At 35.0% G+C, this 23,114-nt stretch overlaps 2 protein-coding genes and 1 long non-coding RNA gene across 3 annotated transcripts; 2 read left to right on the top strand and 1 right to left on the bottom strand.

Annotated features, from left to right (window-relative positions):
• Positions 1-1,597: 1,597 nt before the first annotated feature.
• Positions 1,598-3,235, top strand: LOC146952716 (uncharacterized). Its single transcript, XM_085704826.1, has 2 exons — positions 1,598-2,693; positions 2,831-3,235. Exon 1 carries the CDS (start codon positions 1,797-1,799, stop codon positions 2,430-2,432), a length of 636 nt encoding a protein of 211 aa, XP_085560952.1. The 5' UTR covers positions 1,598-1,796; the 3' UTR covers positions 2,433-2,693; positions 2,831-3,235.
• A 9,788-nt stretch (positions 3,236-13,023) lies between these two features.
• LOC146952715 (uncharacterized) lies at positions 13,024-16,728 on the bottom strand. The gene is made up of 2 exons (XR_015007334.1): positions 16,109-16,728; positions 13,024-14,293 (listed from the first exon to the last, which is right to left on the bottom strand). It is a non-coding gene; the product is annotated as an uncharacterized LOC146952715 (long non-coding RNA).
• Positions 16,729-18,811: 2,083 nt separating this feature from the next.
• Positions 18,812-20,274, top strand: LOC146952714 (F-box protein At1g30790-like). The gene has a single exon (XM_085704814.1). It carries the CDS (start codon positions 18,891-18,893, stop codon positions 20,034-20,036), a length of 1,146 nt encoding a protein of 381 aa, XP_085560940.1. The 5' UTR covers positions 18,812-18,890; the 3' UTR covers positions 20,037-20,274.
• The last annotated feature ends 2,840 nt before the right edge of the window (positions 20,275-23,114 follow it).

The following is a 23,114-nucleotide window of genomic DNA, read 5'->3' as shown; positions in this document are numbered from 1 at the left end:
GCCAAAACAGATAGCTTATGCCTCTGTACTGATGCATTCAGGATTATATAATCCAAACATGTTTAGCGAATTCCGGATTATATAATCCAGAACCGTCATTCACCATCCCCTTTTGTTGACTTTCAACGGGGTGATTTACACGTTTCAGATTATATAATCCGAAAGCATCTAACTATTTCAGAATATATAATCCAGAACAATATTTTCATAACTGACATCATCAGCCATCAGGGTGGATGAAGTGCCACAATACACGAATAAATCCGGAGTCAATATTCCGGAATTGGTTCGGATTATATAATCTGAACTAGGGGTATTTTGGGAAAAAAATAGGGCGCACGAGGAAAGACATAGGGTGGGAAAAGTAATACTCCTTATATATATACTCCAATTATGTTGGGTTTTTCTCATTCTTATTGGGCCTAGTAACTTTCCCTCATTCATAGAATATCACTACATATTTACTTCATTTAAACCCCCACTATTACTCAGACATCACTATTCACTAAATTATCCAAGTTATTACTAACTTCATATAAATAACTCTCTATGCCCAAAATTACTAAAATACCATTCACCCTAAAATGACCAAAATACCCATACTCCTCAAATTATCAAAATACCCTTATCGTTTAAAAATTCATCAATCCCCAAATCAAACACATCAAATAAGCAATTAAATAAATAAATAATTCTAACGAAAAGTGTTACAGATTGCAGTACATATTAGTTCGGTATTTGATAAATGACAATACAATGCTTATGGTGTAAATACTCTTGATGTACTTTGTTACAATTCAATGAAGACAATTTATCTTTCTATGATAGTCTTTTAAGATTAGGTATCAAACGACCCATTTATTCATTAATAGTCATACAATATTTTTTTTTTATAAATATGATAGTAAAAAATCAACTCATTCATTGTTCCACCTATTCAAACACTGGATTTAATTTATTTGGGTTTTCATGTAAAATGTGCCCCGTCCACCTTACGGGGGATTTAAAATTTCTAATAGAAAGTCAAAGATTATTGAATCCAAAGATATGAATGACAATGATCTTAGATACCCTTAATTAAGGTCTAAAGACTTGATATCGACATTATATAATTTATTTGATGTAATTTTAGATTTTATCTTACGAGGATGTGTTGTGTTGTTGCATTTAAATTATATAATCATCTATATATGTATATAATTTAAGATTGATTATATAATACTCCCTCCGTTTCAAAATGAGTGTCGCTTTAGCCAAAAAAATTGTTTCAAAATGAGTGTCGCTTTAAGTTTCCAATGCAATAATAACTTTTTCTTTTCAATTGTACCCTCTAATTAATACGCTGCACATTACTTCCAAAGTATTACTTTTAAAACTAACCAATGGTTAATAAGGATAATTTGGTAAAATAACCACTCTCTTTCTCTTAATCATTGCATTTCTTAATATGTGTGTAAACACCTAAAACGACACTCATTTTAAAACGGAGGGAGCAGGAAATAGTATAAATATCTTGGATTGTAGTATAAGTAAATAAATTATTATTAATATAGTATTATTATATAATGTAGTAGATTAGATAAGATTAGTTAGAGAATTCGGTTGAGGTGACAATTTAGTGCTAATTCAACCACTACGTCTACTATATAATGCAAACTCTGTTCATTAGTAATTGATAATCAAGAACAAGAATTATAATCACACACACACACACACACGCGAATCATCATATCATTCAATTCCATTCGCTCTCTCTCTCTCTCTCTAGGGTTTCGTCGCTCACAGAAGAAAAAGCTATGGATTCTGGTTTCGTTAACTCCCTCCCCAAACTAACAGATGACGAGCTCAATCAACAGATTCAGACTAAGCAAATGGAGGTCGCCACTGAACCTGACAATGTCGATTTCGCCGCTGCGCTAGAGTTGTTGAATACTGAGCTTGGAAAACGAGATACGATAAGGAATTCACCTTTGGCTCTATCCATTAACGGATACAATGACCGAGAAATCCAAGAGCGTATTAGCAGCCTTCAGGAAACCCTAACTAAGATCAAAGGACCTATATCGGACGGAGGTGGGAAACTTCAGGCTTCGATTGAACTTTTGGAAAGAGAAGTTGAAAAACGGAAAATCGACAAGGAACTAAGTGTGTTCAAGAATTCAAAAGAAGTGTGCGATGAATTCAACAAACTCTTTTACATAGATCTCAAGGAAAGAATTAAAAATATGAAGTCACTGCTTGCAAAATTGCCCCCCTCCGACAATAGAGGCGATGATCTCCGTGCAGCAATCAACCTTGCTGAAGACATACGAAGCACAAGGAAGAAGCAATTACAACAGTCGCGGCGCAGATCTCTGGAGTTGGAACGCGAGCAGAGAAGGCGACAGAATCCTCCTCAGGTTGTTATATGTTTGTTTCTTGATGATGATTAGTTACTAAAATTAATATATTGATTGAAGATTACAAGCGTTTTTCCTGTATTAGTTTAGGGAATGGATTGTCTCCTGTTAAGTTTTTCTCCAGTTTTCTCCTGTACAATCTCAGCCTTTCATTTTTTTTTAAAGAGAGATCAACGGCTACCAGTAAAGCCAATTGATTCAAATTTTGTCCCCTTTCTTTCACGTATCCCATTCTTCACAACGGTGTCTTCTTCCTTCTCTATTTTCTGCTTCATTCCCTACACAAGTTCTTAGGTTAGCAACGGTGTCTTCTTGCTTCTCTATTTTCCATTTTCCTTCCTTCTCCCTGTAAATTTTCTAATATTGTTTAAGATGGCTTTCCATTTATTATTATTATTATTATTCAAATTAACCTAATTTCAAATCAACAGGAAAGAAATCAATTAATCAGATTAATCAAAAAAAGGGAAGCCAACTGAAATTTAACAGATCATAGTTGCGGTTACACTGGTGTGGAGATCAGAGTTGCAGAGTTTCAAATTGCAGGGATGCATTTTGTGAGAAAAAAAGGGGAAAACCGGAGGAGATAACCAAAACGATAGGAAATAGAGAAAACAACATCTCATTTATGTGTTTTATTTTTATCCATTGATTTGTCATTTAAATAAATGAAGGGCTGAGATCTATTCACAGGAGGAAACAGGAGATAAAATGCACTGGAGACAATCCGCTCCCTTGACTTAGAACGTCATTTTTTGGTTAATTGTTGACTTAGAACGTCATTTTTTTTTTTCCATCTCTTTTTTGGTTCTAAACGCGGGAACTATCTTTTCATACATGCATACTCTTCTATGGACACGAGTTAGGAATTTATCTCCTAATAATCACATGTATAATGAATCCAATTATTTTGGCAGCATATACTAAATTATTATATGACATGCTTAATCATATATACCGGTAGATTGCTAAAAGTCATATTCAATGAGATATGACATACACATATATTTATAAGTGATGAACGCAAAGAGCTAAACATCATATATATAATTTAAGATTAATTATAATTGAGCTTGTAATTTTATTTTAATTTTTTTTTTCAATTTCAACCGTATCATTTTTTTTTTACATCTAACCTTATCAATGTAATTTATCACTATTTTAATAAAACAACTATCCACACTCTATTGATGATATTGGTTGCGTGATGGATGATGGATATTTCATTCGATTTTATCAAGAGCAAGGTTAATGGATGAAATAAAAGCAAGGTTGGTTTTCCTTATTATAACCTTGCTCTCAATTTTCCTCATTTTGGCTTTTGTGATGGATATTTCATCTTGTGCATCTTGCCCACTTTTTTTTTTAGCCGTAGTCTTAATTTATATATTTGCCATTGCCTTATTGTTGGGATTCATAATATATAATTTGAATAAAATATACAATAAATAGTGTAACGTTTTAGGCTGAAGAGAATGTGGAGTGGTTGCGGATTCATAATATATAATTTGCCATTTCGCGTATTGATTTAAATATAAGTGGTTCTAATTTTTGGAAAGGCGTGGTAAATAATTAGTAGTCGGTTAAGAATAATTTAGTTTGGAGGATTGGTGAGGGCAGGAATGTTTGTTTTTGAAAAGATAAAGATAATTGGATTTCTAATACTGGAAATATTTTCCCTCCGTGGAGGGATGACATTAATGTTCGAGATTTGAATACGCCATTATGCCGATTTTTAGAGGTTTGCTCCCCATCCTTCATCTGATATTGTTGACAAGATTAGTGCTATGATTCCCCCATCTGATGCTTTAGGAGATGACACTATTGCTTGAGAGTGCAATCCTAACAAAGACTTTCTCATTGCTACGCGTACGCATTGTTGCAACCTACAACACTCAACAATACTCTATTTCCCGGTCTTCAAGGCTGTTTGGCATTGGAAGGCGCCATAGAGTTTGCGGTTACTTTACTTTTGTGAAGGATAACACAAAAAGTCTGGACCATCTTTTTTAAAAAATTGATGAAAATTTAAATCAAAACTAGGGTTTTGCTGAGGTGTTCCAAGAATGATATTCTGTTATTTAGTTAAATTGTCGGGTCTTTCGATGTTTCATTTCTACATGTAGAAATTCATGCATCGTTAGTTAAAGTGAGTGATTTGGTTAACAATTTTTCATAAATTATTTATATGTAACTGTCAATGAAGGATTTTCCTATTCTGAAGTCATGAGTCATGACATCCATCGTGTGGTATGGAGCAGGTTTTTTATAGTTTAATAATCCTTTTTTTTTTTTGATAAAAGTTTAATATTCTGTTTTAAATGTACAACATTATAGTATTCTTACAGTGTATCAAAGAAAAGTGGATCATCCAGTCCTCTTCTCTCTCCCTTTGATGTATACATTCATCATGTCAATAAGGATTATGTTGGTGTCATGATGTATTAGAGTGTAGTGAATAAACCATAGTTAGTTGATAACTAAACTATGGTTAGTTAGTTAGTTAGAGTGTTTGAGAAGCTTGGAGAGCAAGTTACCTAGATAGCTTGGAGAGCAAGCAAGTTAGTTAGAGTTAGTTACTCAAACTCACTCCTATAAATACCTCACTCTTGTACTCATTCATATATATATCTTTTGATCAAATAATTCTCTGTAATCTTTTTCAATTCATAATGAAATTCAGTTACAACTTTTCTTCTTTGTGAAGTTTTTCTTCTCTTAACCATGGCGGATTCTTCTTCTATGATGGTATCAAAGCGATACCGTTCGCCTCGGTTGCGATCTTCGAGATATTCTTTTTCTTCCGCTGCCGCATCAGAAATTTTTACCGTTCTTTTCGATCCTCCGTCGTTTCTAATGACATACTCCATTGTTTGTCATCTATGGAAGATATCAAAGGCTGAAAAGAAGTTTTTGCCATTACCGCCACTTCGGAAACCACCGCAAGAATCTGCAGTTTTATCATCCGAAGCTGTTTCTTTCAATTTTGGAAGTTTTAATTCAGAAATTGTTCCTATCAAGCCGATCGAATCTGTTGCACCACTGATTGAAGGTTGCAGCATCATGATTGGTGAAATCTCATGTGTTTTGAATGATTCTGTTTCTGTATCATCGGTATCGTATGCGAACGATCATGTTTCTGCATCATCAGTATTGAATGCAAGTGATTCGTCTACTTCGTTCGATTTCGTATTTGAATCCATAGCGAAGTCGACGGAGATTGTTACGGAAGATCGAGAACCACCGCCACTTCGGAAACCACCGCAAGAATCTGCAGTTTTATCATCCGAAGCTGTTTCTTTCAATTTTGGAAGTATTAATTCAGAAATTGTTCCTATCAAGCCGATCGAATATGTTGCACCACTAATTGAAGGTTGCAGTATCATGATTGGTGAAATCTCATGTGTTTTGAATGATTCTGTTTCTGTATCATCGGTATCGTATGCGAACGATCATGTTTCTGCATCAACAGTATTGAATGCAAGTGATTCTTCTACTTCGTTCGATTTCGTATTTGAATCCATAACGAAGTCGACGGAGATTGTTACGGAAGATCGAGAACCACAAAGTTTTCGAGTTCCTTCCTCTGTTTTCAGTTTCGTCATATCACCAAAGATTGTGACGAAAGATGAAGAACCACAGAGTTTTCGAGTTGCTTCCGCTGTTTTCAGTTTCGTCATCGCAAATCAATTCCGCGGTGATAATTTCAGAATTGTAATTTCAGCACCGCCTTGGTTCACCGGAGGTGATGGTTATTCTCCATTGACTTTCGATCCCGGTGGAAGTGTTCTCTGTTTTCTCTGTTTTCGCAATTCTCTGTCAAATTCGTTTTCGGTTGTGGTGGATACCATGGTATCGAGGCAAGAAAGTTATGTCTTCATTCAAATCAATACATGCCATTACAGAATCGTTTCCTTCTTCTTCTTCCATAAATTGCATTTTGCTTCCATAAATTGGCATTTTGCTTCCATAAATTGCAAATTGCTTCCATAAATTGCAAATTGCTTCCGTAATTGCAATTTTCCCTCTGTTTCAAGAATCACGTTTTGAGTTTTACATATCTGGAATCACATTTACAACAAGCTTTTCTCTTTGAAGAAAGTGCATTCCAGAATCGCGTTTTGAAATAAGTTGCTTTGCAAAGGCACTTATTGAGTGGCTGATTGAAGAAGTTGTTTTGATTCAGATTCTGCAAAAGTGTGTTTTTTTTTTTGAAGAACTGGTTTGGTATAATCTGTTCTGGTTATGTTCAGAGTCTTTCCTTACAAACGCGTGTTGGAGAAGTGTTTTTTGGAAAATCGCTTATTGGAAAGCATGTTTAGTACCAGCTATTTTGCAGCACGTTTCAGCAGTTGTAATACTCCAAGGAAGAAAACTGGTGTGTTCAGATTCTTCTCCTTAGAATTGGGGGTTCTCATTTGGACATGGGCCTGATCACTTTGTTGGACTGCATTCTGGGCTTGCTTATCATTTTCTACCAGTTTTATTTTACTTAGTTTACCCCTAATTTGCTTAGTTAATCTACTATGAATAATCATTGTACTTTCCTTGTATTTCAAACTCAAATTGGTAAAATTCCCACTTTGAGTTTGAGGGGGACTATTAGAGTGTAGTGAATAAACCATAGTTAGTTGATAACTAAACTATGGTTAGTTAGTTAGTTAGTTAGAGTGTTTGAGAAGCTTGGAGAGCAAGTTACCTAGATAGCTTGGAGAGCAAGCAAGTTAGTTAGAGTTAGTTACTCCAACTTGAAGGTGAGAAAAACACAAGAAGGGGGGGTTGAATTGTGTTTTGAAAAATTCTTCGTTTCTCCTAAAAACTGAACACACTGATCAGAAGCTAAGTGAGACAGCTTCTGAAGTGATAATCAGAATCTAAATGCAGCGGAATAAAACAGAGAGAGAGAAGAAGAACGACACAAAGCAATTATACTGGTTCCTTCCACAATCCGGAAGTAGTCCAGTCCCCCTTGCACTTCCAAGGAGATTTCACTAAGAGTAATATCTGATTACAATTGCTCAAGCACACAAGCAAGAGACTTCCTTTGCTCAAGCACACAAGCTAGAGACTTCCTTTGCTCAAGAACACAATCAAGAGACTTCCTGCTCAAGCACAACTGCAAGAGACTTCCTAACTAAACAAAATTACACAGAAAATTGTTTAAGGTTGAACACTTGATATACAATCAGAGGTGCTCACAATACAAATCAGATACAGACTCAATGGACTTAAGAATTTCTAAGATATGACTTTGAGACACAGAAATTCTAAGTGAATGCAGAACAATTTCAGCAGAGGTTTGGCACTTGTAAAAATATTGAGAGTCTGTCGTTCAGCATTAGCGTTCTTGCATTACCAAAACTCTAAGTCTTCACTCCTTTATATAGAGGTGTGAAAGAGACGTTGTGAAATTGCCAGCACACCAAAGAGTCGTTGTTTGAAGCTTGATCTTTCACCAATGATCTTTTGCCTGATTTGGTTGTTGTCCTATGAAGAACCAATTTGAAATCCATTCCTTATCCAAAGGAACATCTATGCAGGCGAAGCCGTATTCTGGAGCTGTTTTCTTGTCTTGTAGCGTGGACACAAAACAGAGTAGTGGAGAAGGTGGTTGTACAGTTCGTACAATAGTACAATGTCAACGCTTTCGTCCAAATTGCAAGCACATGCCTTCAAACACCTTTGAAATGACCGTTGCAATGTTCCACTAATTTTCTGCTATGTTTTCGAATCCAATAGACAGCTTTTGCAATGTAGATTCTTCAATCTTTGAATCTTTTGCAAATCCAGTTGATCTTCAGCTTCTGGTGAAATGACTTCTGATGAGGCAGCTTCTGATGATGCAGCTTCTGCAGCTTCTGATGGTGCAGCTTCTTCAGCTTCTGGTGATGCAGCTTCTGATGATGCAGCTTCTAATAATGTGGCTTCTGGACCTCTTGTCTTCAGGAGCACTATTCTTCAGGAGCACTGTTTCTTCAGGAGCGCTTTTACTATCTTCAGGAGCAGCTTGACTTCAGGAGCGCTTTCCACTTTCAGGAGCGTATTGCCTTCAGAATCGTCTAAGCTTCATTTTCTTTTGCTCTTTATTTGCTCATTCAGAACCAATTAATGATGTAACTTTTTAACTGTGGTCCTGTACACTTGAACAAATATTAGCTAGTCCAATTTACAATTTTTAATACCTTGTTATCATCAAAACTCTTTGAGGTTCATTGTTAAACACATTTTGTTCCAACACAACTCACTCCTATAAATACCTCACTCTTGTACTCATTCATATATCTTTTGATCAAATAATTCTCTGTAATCTTTTTCAATTCATAATGAAATTCAGTTACAACTTTTCTTCTTTGTGAAGTTTTTCTTCTCTTAACCATGACGGATTCTTCTTCTATGAATTATAGAAACTCCAAATTTGGGAAAATAAAGTCACCATTTCGTTATCCCCTCTCAACTTCCAAACACCCTATACGCGGTTAGCAATCTATGCACATGCTGTGCTCCCAGTTTGGTATTTGATTTCTTTTTCCTTGAAGTTTTTCTAATTTATTATCATCCTATATTTCAGCAATATGTTAAAGGTATATCAAGTAGTGGAATGCAATCTAACTATGGCTTTACGAATTTAATTACTCTGCGCTGACAATGTTAGATTTTTCTCAGACATTCATCATATTTTACTATGTAGATTTTGTGTGCATAGTTTAGAAAATAATGTTACTAACTTGAGGATACATGGTCAATGAATATTTATTAAACTCTTGTTTAATAATTTAACTAATTGCAGGTGGGTAATTATTTTGTAAACCCTCAAATGGAAGATCACACCACGGGTTCAGTTAGATGAGGCAAGGCAATTTTTACTCCGTTTTTTCAAGGTGGAACCAGGATTTTTCCCAAACGGATATGAGGCATCATCATAGAAGAAGAATCCGCCATGGTTAAGAGAAGAAAAACTTCACAAAGAAGAAAAGTTGTAACTGAATTTCATTATGAATTGAAAAAGATTACAGAGAATTATTTGATCAAAAGATATATGAATGAGTACAAGAGTGAGGTATTTATAGGAGTGAGTTGGAGTAACTAACTCTAACTAACTTGCTTGCTCTCCAAGCTATCTAGGTAACTTGCTCTCCAACCTTCTCAAACACTCTAACTAACTAACTAACCATAGTTTAGTTATCAACTAACTATGGTTTATTCACTACACTCTAATAATAATAAAACAGGGATTCATTTTATAATACATATTTGTTGAATTAGCATTCAAATTATAGTTGAAAGGTCAAATTTAAAACAAAAATAGTAAATGGTTTTCATCTGTTAGAGATGCAAGGATCTAATGGTAGAGAGTTGCTAGTTGATGCATTTATCTATAGAATACATTTTAATAGGTCAGGATCCAATGACTCGTTTGGTTTTATTTTTATTTATTTCTAATGTAAAGGGTTGAAGAAATTTGTCATGTATTCATCATATTGGCTGGCGTATATGATCATTATTAATCAACTTCAAGTCTATATTGATAGACTTATTAATTAAAGAATCCTTGATGATATGGCTGAATCTGTCAGATTCGTTGATAGCGAAATTTACTCGCTTATAGCGAGTTGCACGAAAATCTGCTCTGCTCCAATGGATGACCTCCACGTGTCCCTTATCCTCTTAAACTTTTTGATCTCACTTGAAATTCGCTTATGGCGAGTTGGCTCTGGACAAAACTCGCTTTAAGCCAAAAACTCAGCTTTTGCACTTTGGTTGATTTTTGGTTCTTGCTTGTATGTTCCTACACAAAAAGGGGTAGAATAAGGCACCAAAGCATAAACGACATAATTGCATCAAATTGTAGCTTTTACCTTAAGTAATTTGCAAAACAAATCACTAAAGCGCCTAAACAAGAAATATATCACTTTTGAGCACTTATCAGTAATTTAAACTAAAATACATATATTTTTTTATAATTTTGTTAGGGGAGTTTTTTTACAATTATTCTCAATGAAAATAATGAACGAAGCAAGAATCAATACTATATATAAAGAAAACAACACTTTCGGGTTGACGTTTTCTCTTTTAAAAAAAACTCTCAATTTTCAATACCAATAACACATGTAACAATTAGATAAGAATAAATTTAAATATTAAAATAAAAGTGTAACAAACACAAATGTCCATTTTTTCCTTTATCGTTTAAAAAGTGTAACAAACCAGATGATGAGTGTATCTATACTTACTTTTTCATTATCCCAATTATACTTTTAAACAACAATTTTTTCTATAATAAAGATTGCTACAACTTTTTCTAGAATAAAGATTGTTGTTTGTGTCATTAAAAAAAATAAGAAATTAGATTATATTTTATTGTTGGTTTCATTGAAATAGATAATCATAGTTAGTTTGGTTTGTTATAATTTGAAAGCAAAAAACATTTATATTTTTACTTTTAATCAAAATTAAAATTTCATAAAAAAACACTGTTCATAATTTTCAAACGTTAACGCAATAAAAAAAAAAGCGGAAAGAGGACACATGAGTGCCCGTCTTTTCGCTAGTAAACATAACAATATCATTAGAAAATATTGAAAAATAAAAAAATATAAAGGGTTCAGGGACTAATACCAAAGTGCAGTGATCAATATCAAAAAGTGTAGAAGTGCATAGACTAATACCAAAACTTTGAAATATTTTAATTATGAAAATTTTGTGTTTAGTGTGCCACGTGGGGTGGAACGATTGGTCCACGTGGCACACCGTTAGTTTTGGTTTTTTATTTTAGGCCAAATACCTCCCCGGGTCCTTTAAGTTTCATGTTTGTTTCAGATAGATCCTTTAAGTTTCTAAGCTTTTAGATAGGTCCTTTAAGTTTCGAGTTTCTTTCGGATAAGCCCTTTAAGTTTCTAAGGTTTCAGATAGGTCCTTTAAGTTTCGAGTTTGTTTCAGATAGGTCCTTTCTATCAACCCCCGTTAAGCCAAAGTTGATATGTCTGTTAAGCCAAAGTTGATCTCGTTGGGGAAAAAATTGATGCCAAGTGTCAGAGAGAACTACCTCACCCACTTAATGGACATATCAACTTTGGCTTAACAGACAGAACAACTTTGGCTTAACGGAGGTTGACAAAAAGGACCTATCCGAAACAAACTCGAAACTTAAAGGATCTATCTGAAACCTTAGAAACTTAAAGGATCCAGAGAGGTATTTGGCCTTTATTTTAAGGCTAAAATGCACTTTTGGCCCCCTATGTTTGGCTCCGTAGCAATTTTGGCCCCCTATTAAAAAAACAACTTTCCAGCCCCCCAACATCACCCCTTTTTGCAACTCAGTGACCCCCTCCTATTTTGACTCGGTCAAAACTCATGTGGCCCTTAGATGAAAGCCACGTGGCATATAATAAATTAAAATTAAAAAAAACCAATTAATTATTTACATAATTAAATAAATATAAAAAAAGAAATAAAAAAATGGAAAAGTGATGAGATCTTGTCATTACGTAATTTTATATGTATTTTTATCACAGAATGGAGTTCACAAGGAGACTTATGTAGCAAAAAGAGCAGAAAAACTGAAGGAAATGCAAAGAGTTAAAACGTGTCACGATTGGATGAAAACGTGACACGATTTGGGAAGTGCCAGAAGCATTGATTCGACATTCAAGAAACGTGTCATGATTGGTAAAACGTGACACGATTTGGTGAAACCCTAATTCAGTTTCTTGCTCCACAAGATGAAAACGTGTCACGATTTACTTAAAACGTGACACGATTTGGGCAAATTTCTGTGCCTATTTAAGCTGAAGTCTATTCCAAAAACAAGGGTTACAAATTGAAGAGAGAAAAGTGCGATTTTGAGACTACAAGACGGCCAAGAAGGGCGATTTCTTCATCCTTCCATCAGTTTGTGTATGTTTTAATTCCTTTAATGATTATGTTATTTGTAAACACCATTATGAGTAGCTAAATTCATTAGAGGTTAGGTCTGAGATGATTCTTTGTAACCCTAATTGATACATGTTGCTGTGAAACTCTATTTATTGTGAATGATAATCTAGTCTTTATTCAATTCAATTGTTCTTAATGCTTTTTATATCATGATCAAATATAAACATGATTTAGTGAGAACGAATGACTACTGACCATAGCTTTCGACTTAGACCTAATTGAATTGTTCTAATAAACATGGTTAATCTAGGAATGGATAATCGTTTGTTAGTGATATTAGGTTAACGTGCTTAAACCTTCAAGGATTATTAGACCACCTAAGGAATTAGGGGTTGTAGTTTGAGAGGAGGGTCCTAACTCAAGGGATTGATTAGGACTATTTTGTTAACTATCGTGGGATTAGAAAATCATTCATAAGAATAGGTGCAGTGTACCAATTAGGGGAACATATATGATTCGAAAGACCTCAACTCATCTCTCTCTTATTCTTAAAAACCAACTTTATTTTCCGTCATTACTTTTATGCAATCAAATGAATCTACTGCCTAGTGGCAAAACAAAATAACTTTTATACATCCTAAGTTCCAACGTAATTGAATTATTGAGATTAAAAACAGTCCACCTGGGATCGATATTTTTACTACTTCGATAGTATTTGGTGCACTTGACAAACGTCTATCAAAAAGGAGAATCAAACACAGCAACATCATCATCTTCATCTCCTTCTCATTCATGTTGTTCTTCAATCTCTTCTATACATACACAAGAAAAAGAGAATCAAACATAGCAAACCCAATAACAACAACAGTTCCAACAATTTCAACAAATCTACAAAAACAAAATTTCCTATGGGTTTGTTCTCAACAATTTCAATCTCATTCATGTTGTTCTGGGTTTGTTCTCAACACCACAACCACATTCTCCTCTACTACATCTTCATCATCACTTATTCACGACTACGTCTCTTTCCTACCACCACCATTCACTGTGTCGCTATCGTCGTCGCTGTTCATCCCCCACCGTATTAGTTTGCCGTCTTCATTATTCATCCGTCAATTCAATTAACGGTAAGTTTTATCCTTCCTTAATCATGTGTATTAGTCTTCTTTCTACTATAGATTGAAAACAAATTTTTTGTTTCTTCCAAAATCGTTTTTAATGTTTGGAATACCAAATCTAAACTCATAACTTATTCCATGAAAATTGAAAATGATAACTTCTTTCTGCCGATTGCCACAACTTTCATGGCCCTTTTTTGTTGATGTTGGAGGAGAAATCTATGATCTTGAAACAAACTCATGGATATAAATGCCATTTGGAATGGGTGAGGGTTGGCTCTTTTCCAGATTTCATCTTGCTCTTTCGATTCCATTTATTCCCATTTTTCTTCATCTGATATCTATTTTGTAAAAAAATTTGTGAATTAATGCAGTTAAAGAAGTCAAGGAAGACTTGAAGGATGAATAATATGATGTTGAAGGTGAAGGTGAAGACGATGAATACGATGCCTTTTCCTAAGATTATGAGTTTTTGCTTTTTTTTATATATTTTTTATATTTATTTAATTATGTAAATAATTAATTGGTTTTTTTATTTTAATTTATTACATGCCACATGGTGTCCATCTAAGGGCCATATGATCTTTGACCGAGTCAAAATAGGAGGGGCCACTGAGTTGCAAAAGGGGGTGAAGTTGGGGGGCTGGTGTAACACCCATACTAGACGTATCTAGAAAGTCTAGCACGTGCGTTGAATCTAGTACTGGATACATTAAAATATACAACATAAAAACTTCGAATGAATTTATATACAACAAAACGCGTTCGTACATTATAAATACATCATATCTTATCTTATTTAAAATAAATACATCCTTGAGATCCATAGTCTTCATGCTTCGGGTACGAACGAGCTCTTGCTGAAAATCCACCCGGCTACTACCTTGACGTCAAACCTGATATCTGAAACAAATAAGGATTGGGATGAGACATAATGTCTCAGTGAGTTCCCCTAAATCCTAGGCTATAGGTAACCTCAGGGGAAACCTACGGTCACCACGTGTCTACATTACAACCTGACGGTTGATTATACGTGTGTGGTCATGCTTTCCTAGACGGTAGTGCATGTTAAACCCGTCATAGGCTTATCTCACTTGTTATAGGCTTCACATCCTATACGTGTCATGGCGGTCGAGGGGGAATCTAGAACCGCGTTGCCAAGAATACGCTTTACGTTTCAAGGCCTAAACATATCATAATCATGGCACGATTCTAAACCGGATGATTAGGGGAAACCTAAGATCGTCATCGGTATCATGTTCTTTACTTGTTCTATACATAACTTGTACTTGTCTTATAGCATCTCATGCTCTTATACTTAACTTAATCATACGTGCTTTCATTCGTGAACATAATCATAATCATAATCATATTCGTAATCATATCATACATAAACGTATCTAAGTTCATTCAATTATGTTAGCGTTGAACAAACAATTATTATCTTGGTTCATTTTACGGAGAGCCCCGGGTGGAGTAACCCCGAGAACAATCCCATACATGACCGATGTACGTACATCGGACTCCCTCGGTGTCGTGCGGGTCCCTTGCGGCTTGAACCATTCCCCTTAGGTCGAGAACCTCCCGTATCCCCCTGGCGTGGATAACAAGAGACACGAGCACCTACGTCTTGTTAATTTCAGTGACATGCGGGTCCCTTACGGCTTGAATCGCTCCCCTTAGATCGAGAACCTCTTGTATCCCCCTGATGTGGATAGCAAGAGACATGCCACCTACTTAAAATAATCATAGTCATGTCGTACGTATACTTAAACATATTCATACTTGCTTGCTTAATATCTCGGACCCTTGAGTCGATCCGATTAGCGGTAAACTTATATTTGTCCATGTACATACTTAATCGTGGTGGGGTGATTAACTAATCAAACCACATCTTAGCATGGTTGCTATCTTATTCTTAATCATGTGCGAAGATAACATTCTTCGCGTCTTATCATCTAGGGATTCTTGCTAACTAGCTAGTTCTCGACTAACTATGTCGAGGCTCTAGTTATTTCCCTTGCTTAAAGAAAATCTTGCTACCCCATTTCATATTGTTTAACATACGCTCTTGCGTATCATCTATAAACAATCATTGTTAATAATTTGCCATGCCTTAATCTTGTTTAAAACCTTGTTTGGAATTGTACATTAAACACTTGGAATTGAGGGGTTCATTTTTCAATAAAAGTTTGCAAGAAACGAAGCTCAAAAGACATCTCGGGACCTCCGGAACGTTTTAGAACATTTACACAAAGTGTTGTCTAAAGCTGTGAACATTTCAGAACGTTTTCATAAAAAGTGCTGTCAAAAGCTGCCTGGACGCTTAAGCGACGCTTTAGCGTGCTGTGGACGCTTTGAGGACGCTTTAGCGTGCTCCAAGCGTGCAGGTCCAGTAGTTACGACATTTTGGACGCTTTAGCGTGCTGTGGACGCTTTAGCGTGCTGTGGACGCTTTAGCGTCCTGCCATCAGTCCAGAAGTGCAGAAAACGTATTTTTACATAAAAATCTCCAAATCCAAGTGTTCTAATGCATCCTAAACTTCCAAAACATCATACAAACAGCTTATATCATATGCATGACATCAATTAACAATATTTGATCATACATGACACAAAGGGGCAACTAGAACCCTAAAATTACATACTAACAAATTCATGATTTTCTCTCAAGAAATTGCATAACCCAAGGGAGGGATAAGCTATCTAGGAACTCACCTAATCAAGGCTGCAAAAGATCCCAAGCTTCCAAGCAACCAAAACCCTAACTTGTACCACTTGCTTCTTTTGTTCATAACCTTTCCATCTTGATGTTTTCTTGCAATCTAAGGCTTCATGATCCTTGCTTGATCATCTTTGATCCAACCCAAAGCTTCTTCATCAAAACCCTAACCTTGAATCTTTTCTAAAGAGTAGGAAGGATTGGAAATAAGCTCAAACCAAGTCACCAATCTCTTGTGGAAAGATAGAGACACTAAAATTTGTTCTTGAATCTATGAAAAAGAAGATTTGATGCATGATGTGGTGTGAAGAGGGAAAGGATCGATGGAAGAAGAGAGAAAGAGAAGGAAGCTCTTGCCAACCTTAAGAGAGAGAAAGGAGAAGAGGAAATGAGATATTTTTGGTGCCTTAACCCAATAAATATTCTTTCCCATGCAATTACCATTTTACCCTTGGCTTAAGCGTGTTTAAAACGACACTAATACTTTATGCGTATTATACTGACATGTCATAAAATATTTCCATCACACTTACTTTCCATGAATTTAATTCCTCTGGCACGATCACGGGTAATATACCGATGCTGACAGGCGGGATATTACAGCTGGAAAGTTGTTTTTTTTAATAGGGGGCCAAAATTGCTACGGAGCCAAACATAGGGGGTAAAAAGTGCATTTTAGCCTTATTTTAACTTGACTAACCAAAGCCAATATTTTTTACAAATGCAGTGATCAAAACCAAACAAAAAGGTGCAAGAATCAATGCCAAAATCCGGTGAAAGTTTAAGGACTAATGACATATTTAAGCATATAACTTATTTTCATATGACTTATTTAACACTAATAGAAATATATATACGTGTTTTTTTTTTGCTGAAATAATAAATTTGTTCGGTCCCGACTTGAGGCAATGTAAAAAATTGAAAAACTCGATAAAATAATAAGATAATAATTTCTCGGGAGATCCCTTTATAATTTTCGGTCCCAAGAAAATCATAAATTAATAATTAATAGAAACTGAAAAAAAAATATATTAAGAATACATTGAACACATTTGTTCCTCTTGTTTATATTTACTGTGCTTCAAAAGTCATTATTGATTTCCAATGCATATGAACACGTAGTTACTAATTTACGTTAAGTCTCAAGGTTCGCTGCAACGTAATTCTAAGATACATACACTAATTTGCCTTTTTGTTTGATATGAACAGTATAATTACTTAAAAACTCTTTAAATTAATAATTATTAATTTATTGATAAATTAATAACTCTCTAAATTAATAAATTTATACGGTCCTGAGATTATTAATTTATAGAGTTTTAACTAATAATATTAATAATAAGGGAAAATTACATTGACATCCCTTAAGTTTTCATTGAATGTCACAAACACCCCCTCTAGTTTTAAACTTGACACTCACCTCCCTTAATTAAGTTTCTAATAGACACAAACCCCCCCTTTTTGTTTAACACTGTTTGGCCACATTAAGTTAAGAGGCTACTCATACCAATGAAAGAAAAAAAGCTACTCTTTTTTTTTTCAATAGCCTAGTGGCTAGATCACACACTTTTAAAGTGTGGAGAAGTGGGGAATTTGGGGTTCGAACCCCGGCCCCTGCAAACATTGTCCCTGGTAGCTACCAACTGAGCTACACTTACGGGACAGAAAAAAAAAAAAAGCTACTCTACTCACAAATGAACCACTCAATAAAGGTTGTTGAACCACTCAGTAAAGGTTGTTCTCCATAGAGAAGAAGGACAAGAAGGCAGAAATAATATTCATTTATGAATCTCGTAGTAATTTCTCCTTTTTTTTCGTCTATAACTGGTATTTAATTTCATCTGTCCCCTTTTCCTTTATCTTATTTTGGGGTTCTATATTTCAAATCCCTTATTGACTTGGGAATTTATTGTCAGTATTGTGTTTGGGAAGATATGGTTTCGTTTTTTATAAAATTATGGTTGTTTCAAGTGGAGATTGATACCCAAAATCATTGTCTCACTGTTGTAGATTGCTACTAAAATTTAAATTATTTGACCACTATAGTTTGTCTCGGCAATCAGTCAAGTTCAAGATACTTATCAGTTATAATCTAGTTTATGAAACTATAGCCAACAACATGAAGTAAAGCTATTACGTATAATATAAAGGTCATGATAATAGTAAATGAGTCAGGAAAGTTGCAGGCTATAGTAGAAAAGCCATAAAAGTATATATCTAAAAGAACAAGGAATCAAAGCTCCAAAGTTTTTGAGGGTTTTGAAAAATATTTATGAAAAAAATTCTCTCCAAAGATTCAAACCCATGACATGTTGGTTACTTCAAAGCATTTTGACCACCAAGCCACTTACTATTTTTGTGTTATCATTTGGCTTTCATTACATGATATCCAACATTAAACTCCCTTTTCTAAAAAACAATTAATTCTTTTTCCTTTCTTTTCAAACGGTTTTGAACCCCTTTTTTCTCCTTCGCAATCTAAACCCAAATTTTTTTGATTTTCAACCATTTTTTCCCTTCTGACTTTTTTCCAAAAATTTGTTCATTGTTTAAACATGTCGACAATTAATGATATAGTCAATCTGATGCTTATGCATGAAAATCGAAATAAACTCGTACATCGCACGGGTCATGGTCTAGTAATAATAATAATAATAATAATAATAATAATACGTATTTTGTTGGTTTTTACCACTGCACTTCTACTCGAGCTCCTCTTCTTCTTGTTAAACCTAACCGGCTTAACCTAACCCCTAACATCAATCAATCAATGAAAATATGAGCGAGCGAGCAGCGAGAATGAATAATAAGAGTTTAGGGTCAGATTTGGAGATAGAGATACTAATTCGTCTGCCAGTGAAGTCGTTGATGCGATTCAAATGTGTTGAGAAATCATGGAACATTCTGATCAAAAATCCCTCTTTTGTGAATAGGTGGAGGCGTCATAATTCTAAATACGATAAGGGCCATAGTCTCATGATTTATCACAGACCCATTGATGGATTCAAACCTCCCTACATCACTCTTCTCTCCTGTGACGGTGGCGACGGAGGCGAGGAGTTGGAACGTATCTACTTCTGCTCCCTCTTTCCTGGTAATCAATCCGTAGACCGAATCGAAACATATGGCAATTGCAATGGTGTTTTCTTCTTAAAAGCTTTTTATAGGAATTCAACTCTTGGTCAATTGATCCTATGGAACCCAACAACTAAACAGGTCCACCTTATACCCCCTGCACCCTCATTCTGTCACTCTAAATATGATGATTCCCTGTATGGTTTCTGTGCATTTAACGACGACTGTAACATTAATTTCAAAGTTGTTAGACTTCAACAATGTGCACATGTTGAGAAGATGATTATTCCTTCAGGCGCAGAAGTGTATGATCTAAGCACTAAATCATGGACCCCTGTCCATCACCCTCCACCATTTAACCGCATCCCAGTTCGATACTATCCATCATATACCCCGGTTGTTAACTGTGTTTATCATTGGATTGTCACTGTCGATTTGCATACTACTTCAAACATCATCTGCTTTGACTTTCACAACAATCAGTTTCACCAACTCAAAGCTCCCTGTCGGCACGTTAAACATTCTAGCGAAAACATTGCTGAGATCAAGGGCTCCCTTGCTTATGTTTTGGAGTATCATCATCCTAGTCCGATCCAGTTGGAAATCTGGATTATGGATCAGAACCGGTGGACCAAAATGTACAACATTGGGCCAGTTCCGTGGACATGTTGCATAAGTGATTTCTGGAAGGATGGCGATCAAGTCTTTGGAGGAAAGGTTGGAAAGCTGCTGGCTTCATATGACGATCAAGGCAACTCGCTCAGCGAATTTCAAACTTATGTTTTGAATTACTATAGATGTTTATGGGGTTCTGAGTATTTACAGAGCATAACTCCCTTGTCAACCTAGCTCACCTCACTAGGATATTTTTATTTCTTTCTTTCTGTTAGTAAGTATACACCCTCTCATACTATGCTCAAGCACTTGAATTGATGGTGTTAATTAATTAGTATAGGTGTGTGTTGGGTTGTCTTATTATTAGGAGATCACTGTTTTGATTATTGTCCCCCTTCATTATTCCCTTTACATTGTTTAAGAACAATACTCCTGGCTTTGGCATCACACAAGTTGTTTTACTGTTCTTGCATTAGGCCATGTGAGATTGATTTACACCATGTTTGATGTTCGTATTAGAAATATTTATCCAAGTTTGTTATGGTTGTAGGTAGTTTTACTTTCACAACTATCATCTTCAAGTATAACAATGTGAGTTGAGGGTTTGTCATATATTTTTGAAAAAATATTAGAGAATTCACACGGTCACAAAATCAAATCCCCCCCTCCCCCACACACACACACCGTGGATTGGGACATTTGTACGTGTTCACTTGCCTGCGGCAATTTTTAGCTTCTATTTTCAGCATGGAGCGGACGTGTTTGTTGGTGGTGGGCAAGTTTCAGGCTGTGAATAGAAGGGTAGCGGTAATGTGCCAAAGATAAGGATGCTAGGCTGTTTTCCATGAGCATGATGTATTATTAAAAGGGTATTGCAGTGTGCTCATGGTTTCTAAGATTGTTTAAGTTGCATTCTATGCCGCTGTCTAAATTTTGAGTTACATTATCATGGTTTTTATAGGATTATTATCACCTATATGGTAGATTCTACTCATGAATGAATCATGTTTTAATGCATGAAATTGTTAGGGGTTAAGGAATCTGATCTTCAAAATCAATGAAGTTGAAAATTCTCGATCATTAGATGAGTTAATTTAGCCTGCGAAATGATCTCAAAAAGACTAATGTGATCAAGAATTTTCATATTCAGAAATCATTTTGGAATTTTATTAATTTCACGGGGAAAATAACCTGCACAACATTCTCTGGGACCAAATTAAGTTGGTTCATGTTCAACTAATTGACCTTGAAGCATCATCTATCATTTTTTTTTTTTTTTGGAGAGAAATCTATCATATTTTCTGTTATGCTTAAAGTTGTTATTTTTGTCTAACTTTGATGATTATTTATTGTCCCATTTCATTCTTGGTCACATAGATGAGGAGCTGTTTTGGAAAGAATTTTTGGGGGAATAATGTCATTTAGCAGTTAAACAATGACTAACTGGTTGAATTAGGAAAATAACTTTTTCCATTTCTAATATTTTAGCATGTTGGAATTACTGGTTTGGAGATTAATACATTCAGATTGTCACTAACTAGTTTTCTTAATTGAGTTGGGTGTAGTGGTGAATATGTATGGTCACTGCTGGATCCTTGTGGTGCTGGGATATTTGCATTTCAGATTAAATTACGGAGGGATATTTAATTCGGTGGTTGTTTTGGTAACAATGAGCAGGATTTGCCACACCCTGTGATTTCGTGTTTTGCTAAGTTTACGGGTTTTGCTCTGCTTGGGTGTGTATCACAGTCACTGCACATTGTAAATGTCTCAACTATTGTTACAACTTACAATGAACTATTGTTACCGAACACTTGTGAAATTTGTATGCGAAAGAACTTGAGCAAATGTTGCATGCTGGTTTTTTGATGTTGCAGAGTGAACATATACATATTTTCAACTCAGAGCTATAGCTTTGCTAGTTTTTACTCGTTAGGATGTAGTGGCAAAATACCATTTCTGATATATATATATCCTTTGGATTTTTTTTTTCTTTCCCTGTTTGCATTAAATTTGGCAATGGATGCAATTTATCCTGGATCAAACACATGAATTGTTTCTAGCTTCATGTTTTGATTTATGTAGTTGACGATTGAAGGATTGAAGGATGAAAACTTAGTTGGACTCTGCTACTACTTTTTTGCTGAGTTATTATTGTTTGGTGTTCAATGTTTTCATTACTTAACCTTGAAAACATTTAGTCTTAAAAAAAAAAAAAAAGAGCCTGATCGTGTTAGATCTTTGTTTTTTTTCTGCATTTTTCATGTAGGTCAGCCAAAGGAAAATTGTTGTTCACACATCTGATTAGGCTGAAAAACACCTATAAAAGACGAAAATACCCTTCGGCAGTTAACTGCTGCCGTTTCACTATTCCTCGGTAGTTAACTGTAGCCGGTTCCATCGGCAGTTAACTGCTGAGGAATAGTGATTATGCCGACAGTGGGTTATGAATAATTGAACCAAGCCAATTTCGGTCAGTTTTTACCTATAATTCAACCAGAGCATTTCCAAAGGCAATATTAGTCGTACAACATTTATACTCAGACATAAACAAGAAAAATACATTATCTTTTACAATTGTCCATAATTAAATCAAACTGACATTTCGTTAAAATTACACGAATGTTTGAAATTCATCAAAACATTAAAGAGTGTCCACAATTAAACAACACATTGCAACACATTACATATCGTTAAATTAAATATCTACTCTACGCAGTTGCAGATGGAACAAACATACATATATAATATATTACCTTGCACCTTATTCTGAAACATAAATCCGACGTAGCTATCGTCCCGAATAAATCAAGGCACCTAGGTCGTCGTTTTGAACATGTCTTCATCTTTATGTTTATCTACTCCTAGGTGGTCAATGCAAGGCATATGAGCAAATAAGTGACGTGTATATTGAGTTTCACCAATATGCTCAAAATAAGTGTTAACTTGTGTCTTCAAATCATTAAGAGAGTCGGTCAGCGTTATCATAACCTTAACTGTCTTTTTAAAAGCGGAGTATCTGACATGGCCTTTAATTTTTGCAACCTCATACATGTTTCACTTCACAAAAGATTTATGAAATAAAATCAAACATTAGAATGAAATTAAATGAAACGTAATATAACCAATAAAGACTAACAAATAAATCAAATGCGTAAACATTAATAACGAATAAATAAGTATTGCACTAGTTTCACCACATAAAAGTCATATTATCATATATTTATATAAATTACATGATGTTAGTTATATATTGGCCACAAAAAATTGGCGTTACAATTTCGACCCCAAAATATACGTCGGTGTAATTTC

Source organism: Medicago sativa, chromosome 1, assembly GCF_051527215.1.
Source record: "Medicago sativa cultivar Bolivia chromosome 1, Bolivia_mono, whole genome shotgun sequence".
Taxonomy (NCBI): Eukaryota; Viridiplantae; Streptophyta; class Magnoliopsida; order Fabales; family Fabaceae; genus Medicago; species Medicago sativa.
Note: the sequence above shows the minus strand (reverse complement) of the source record. Positions and strands in the feature narration are given on the sequence as shown.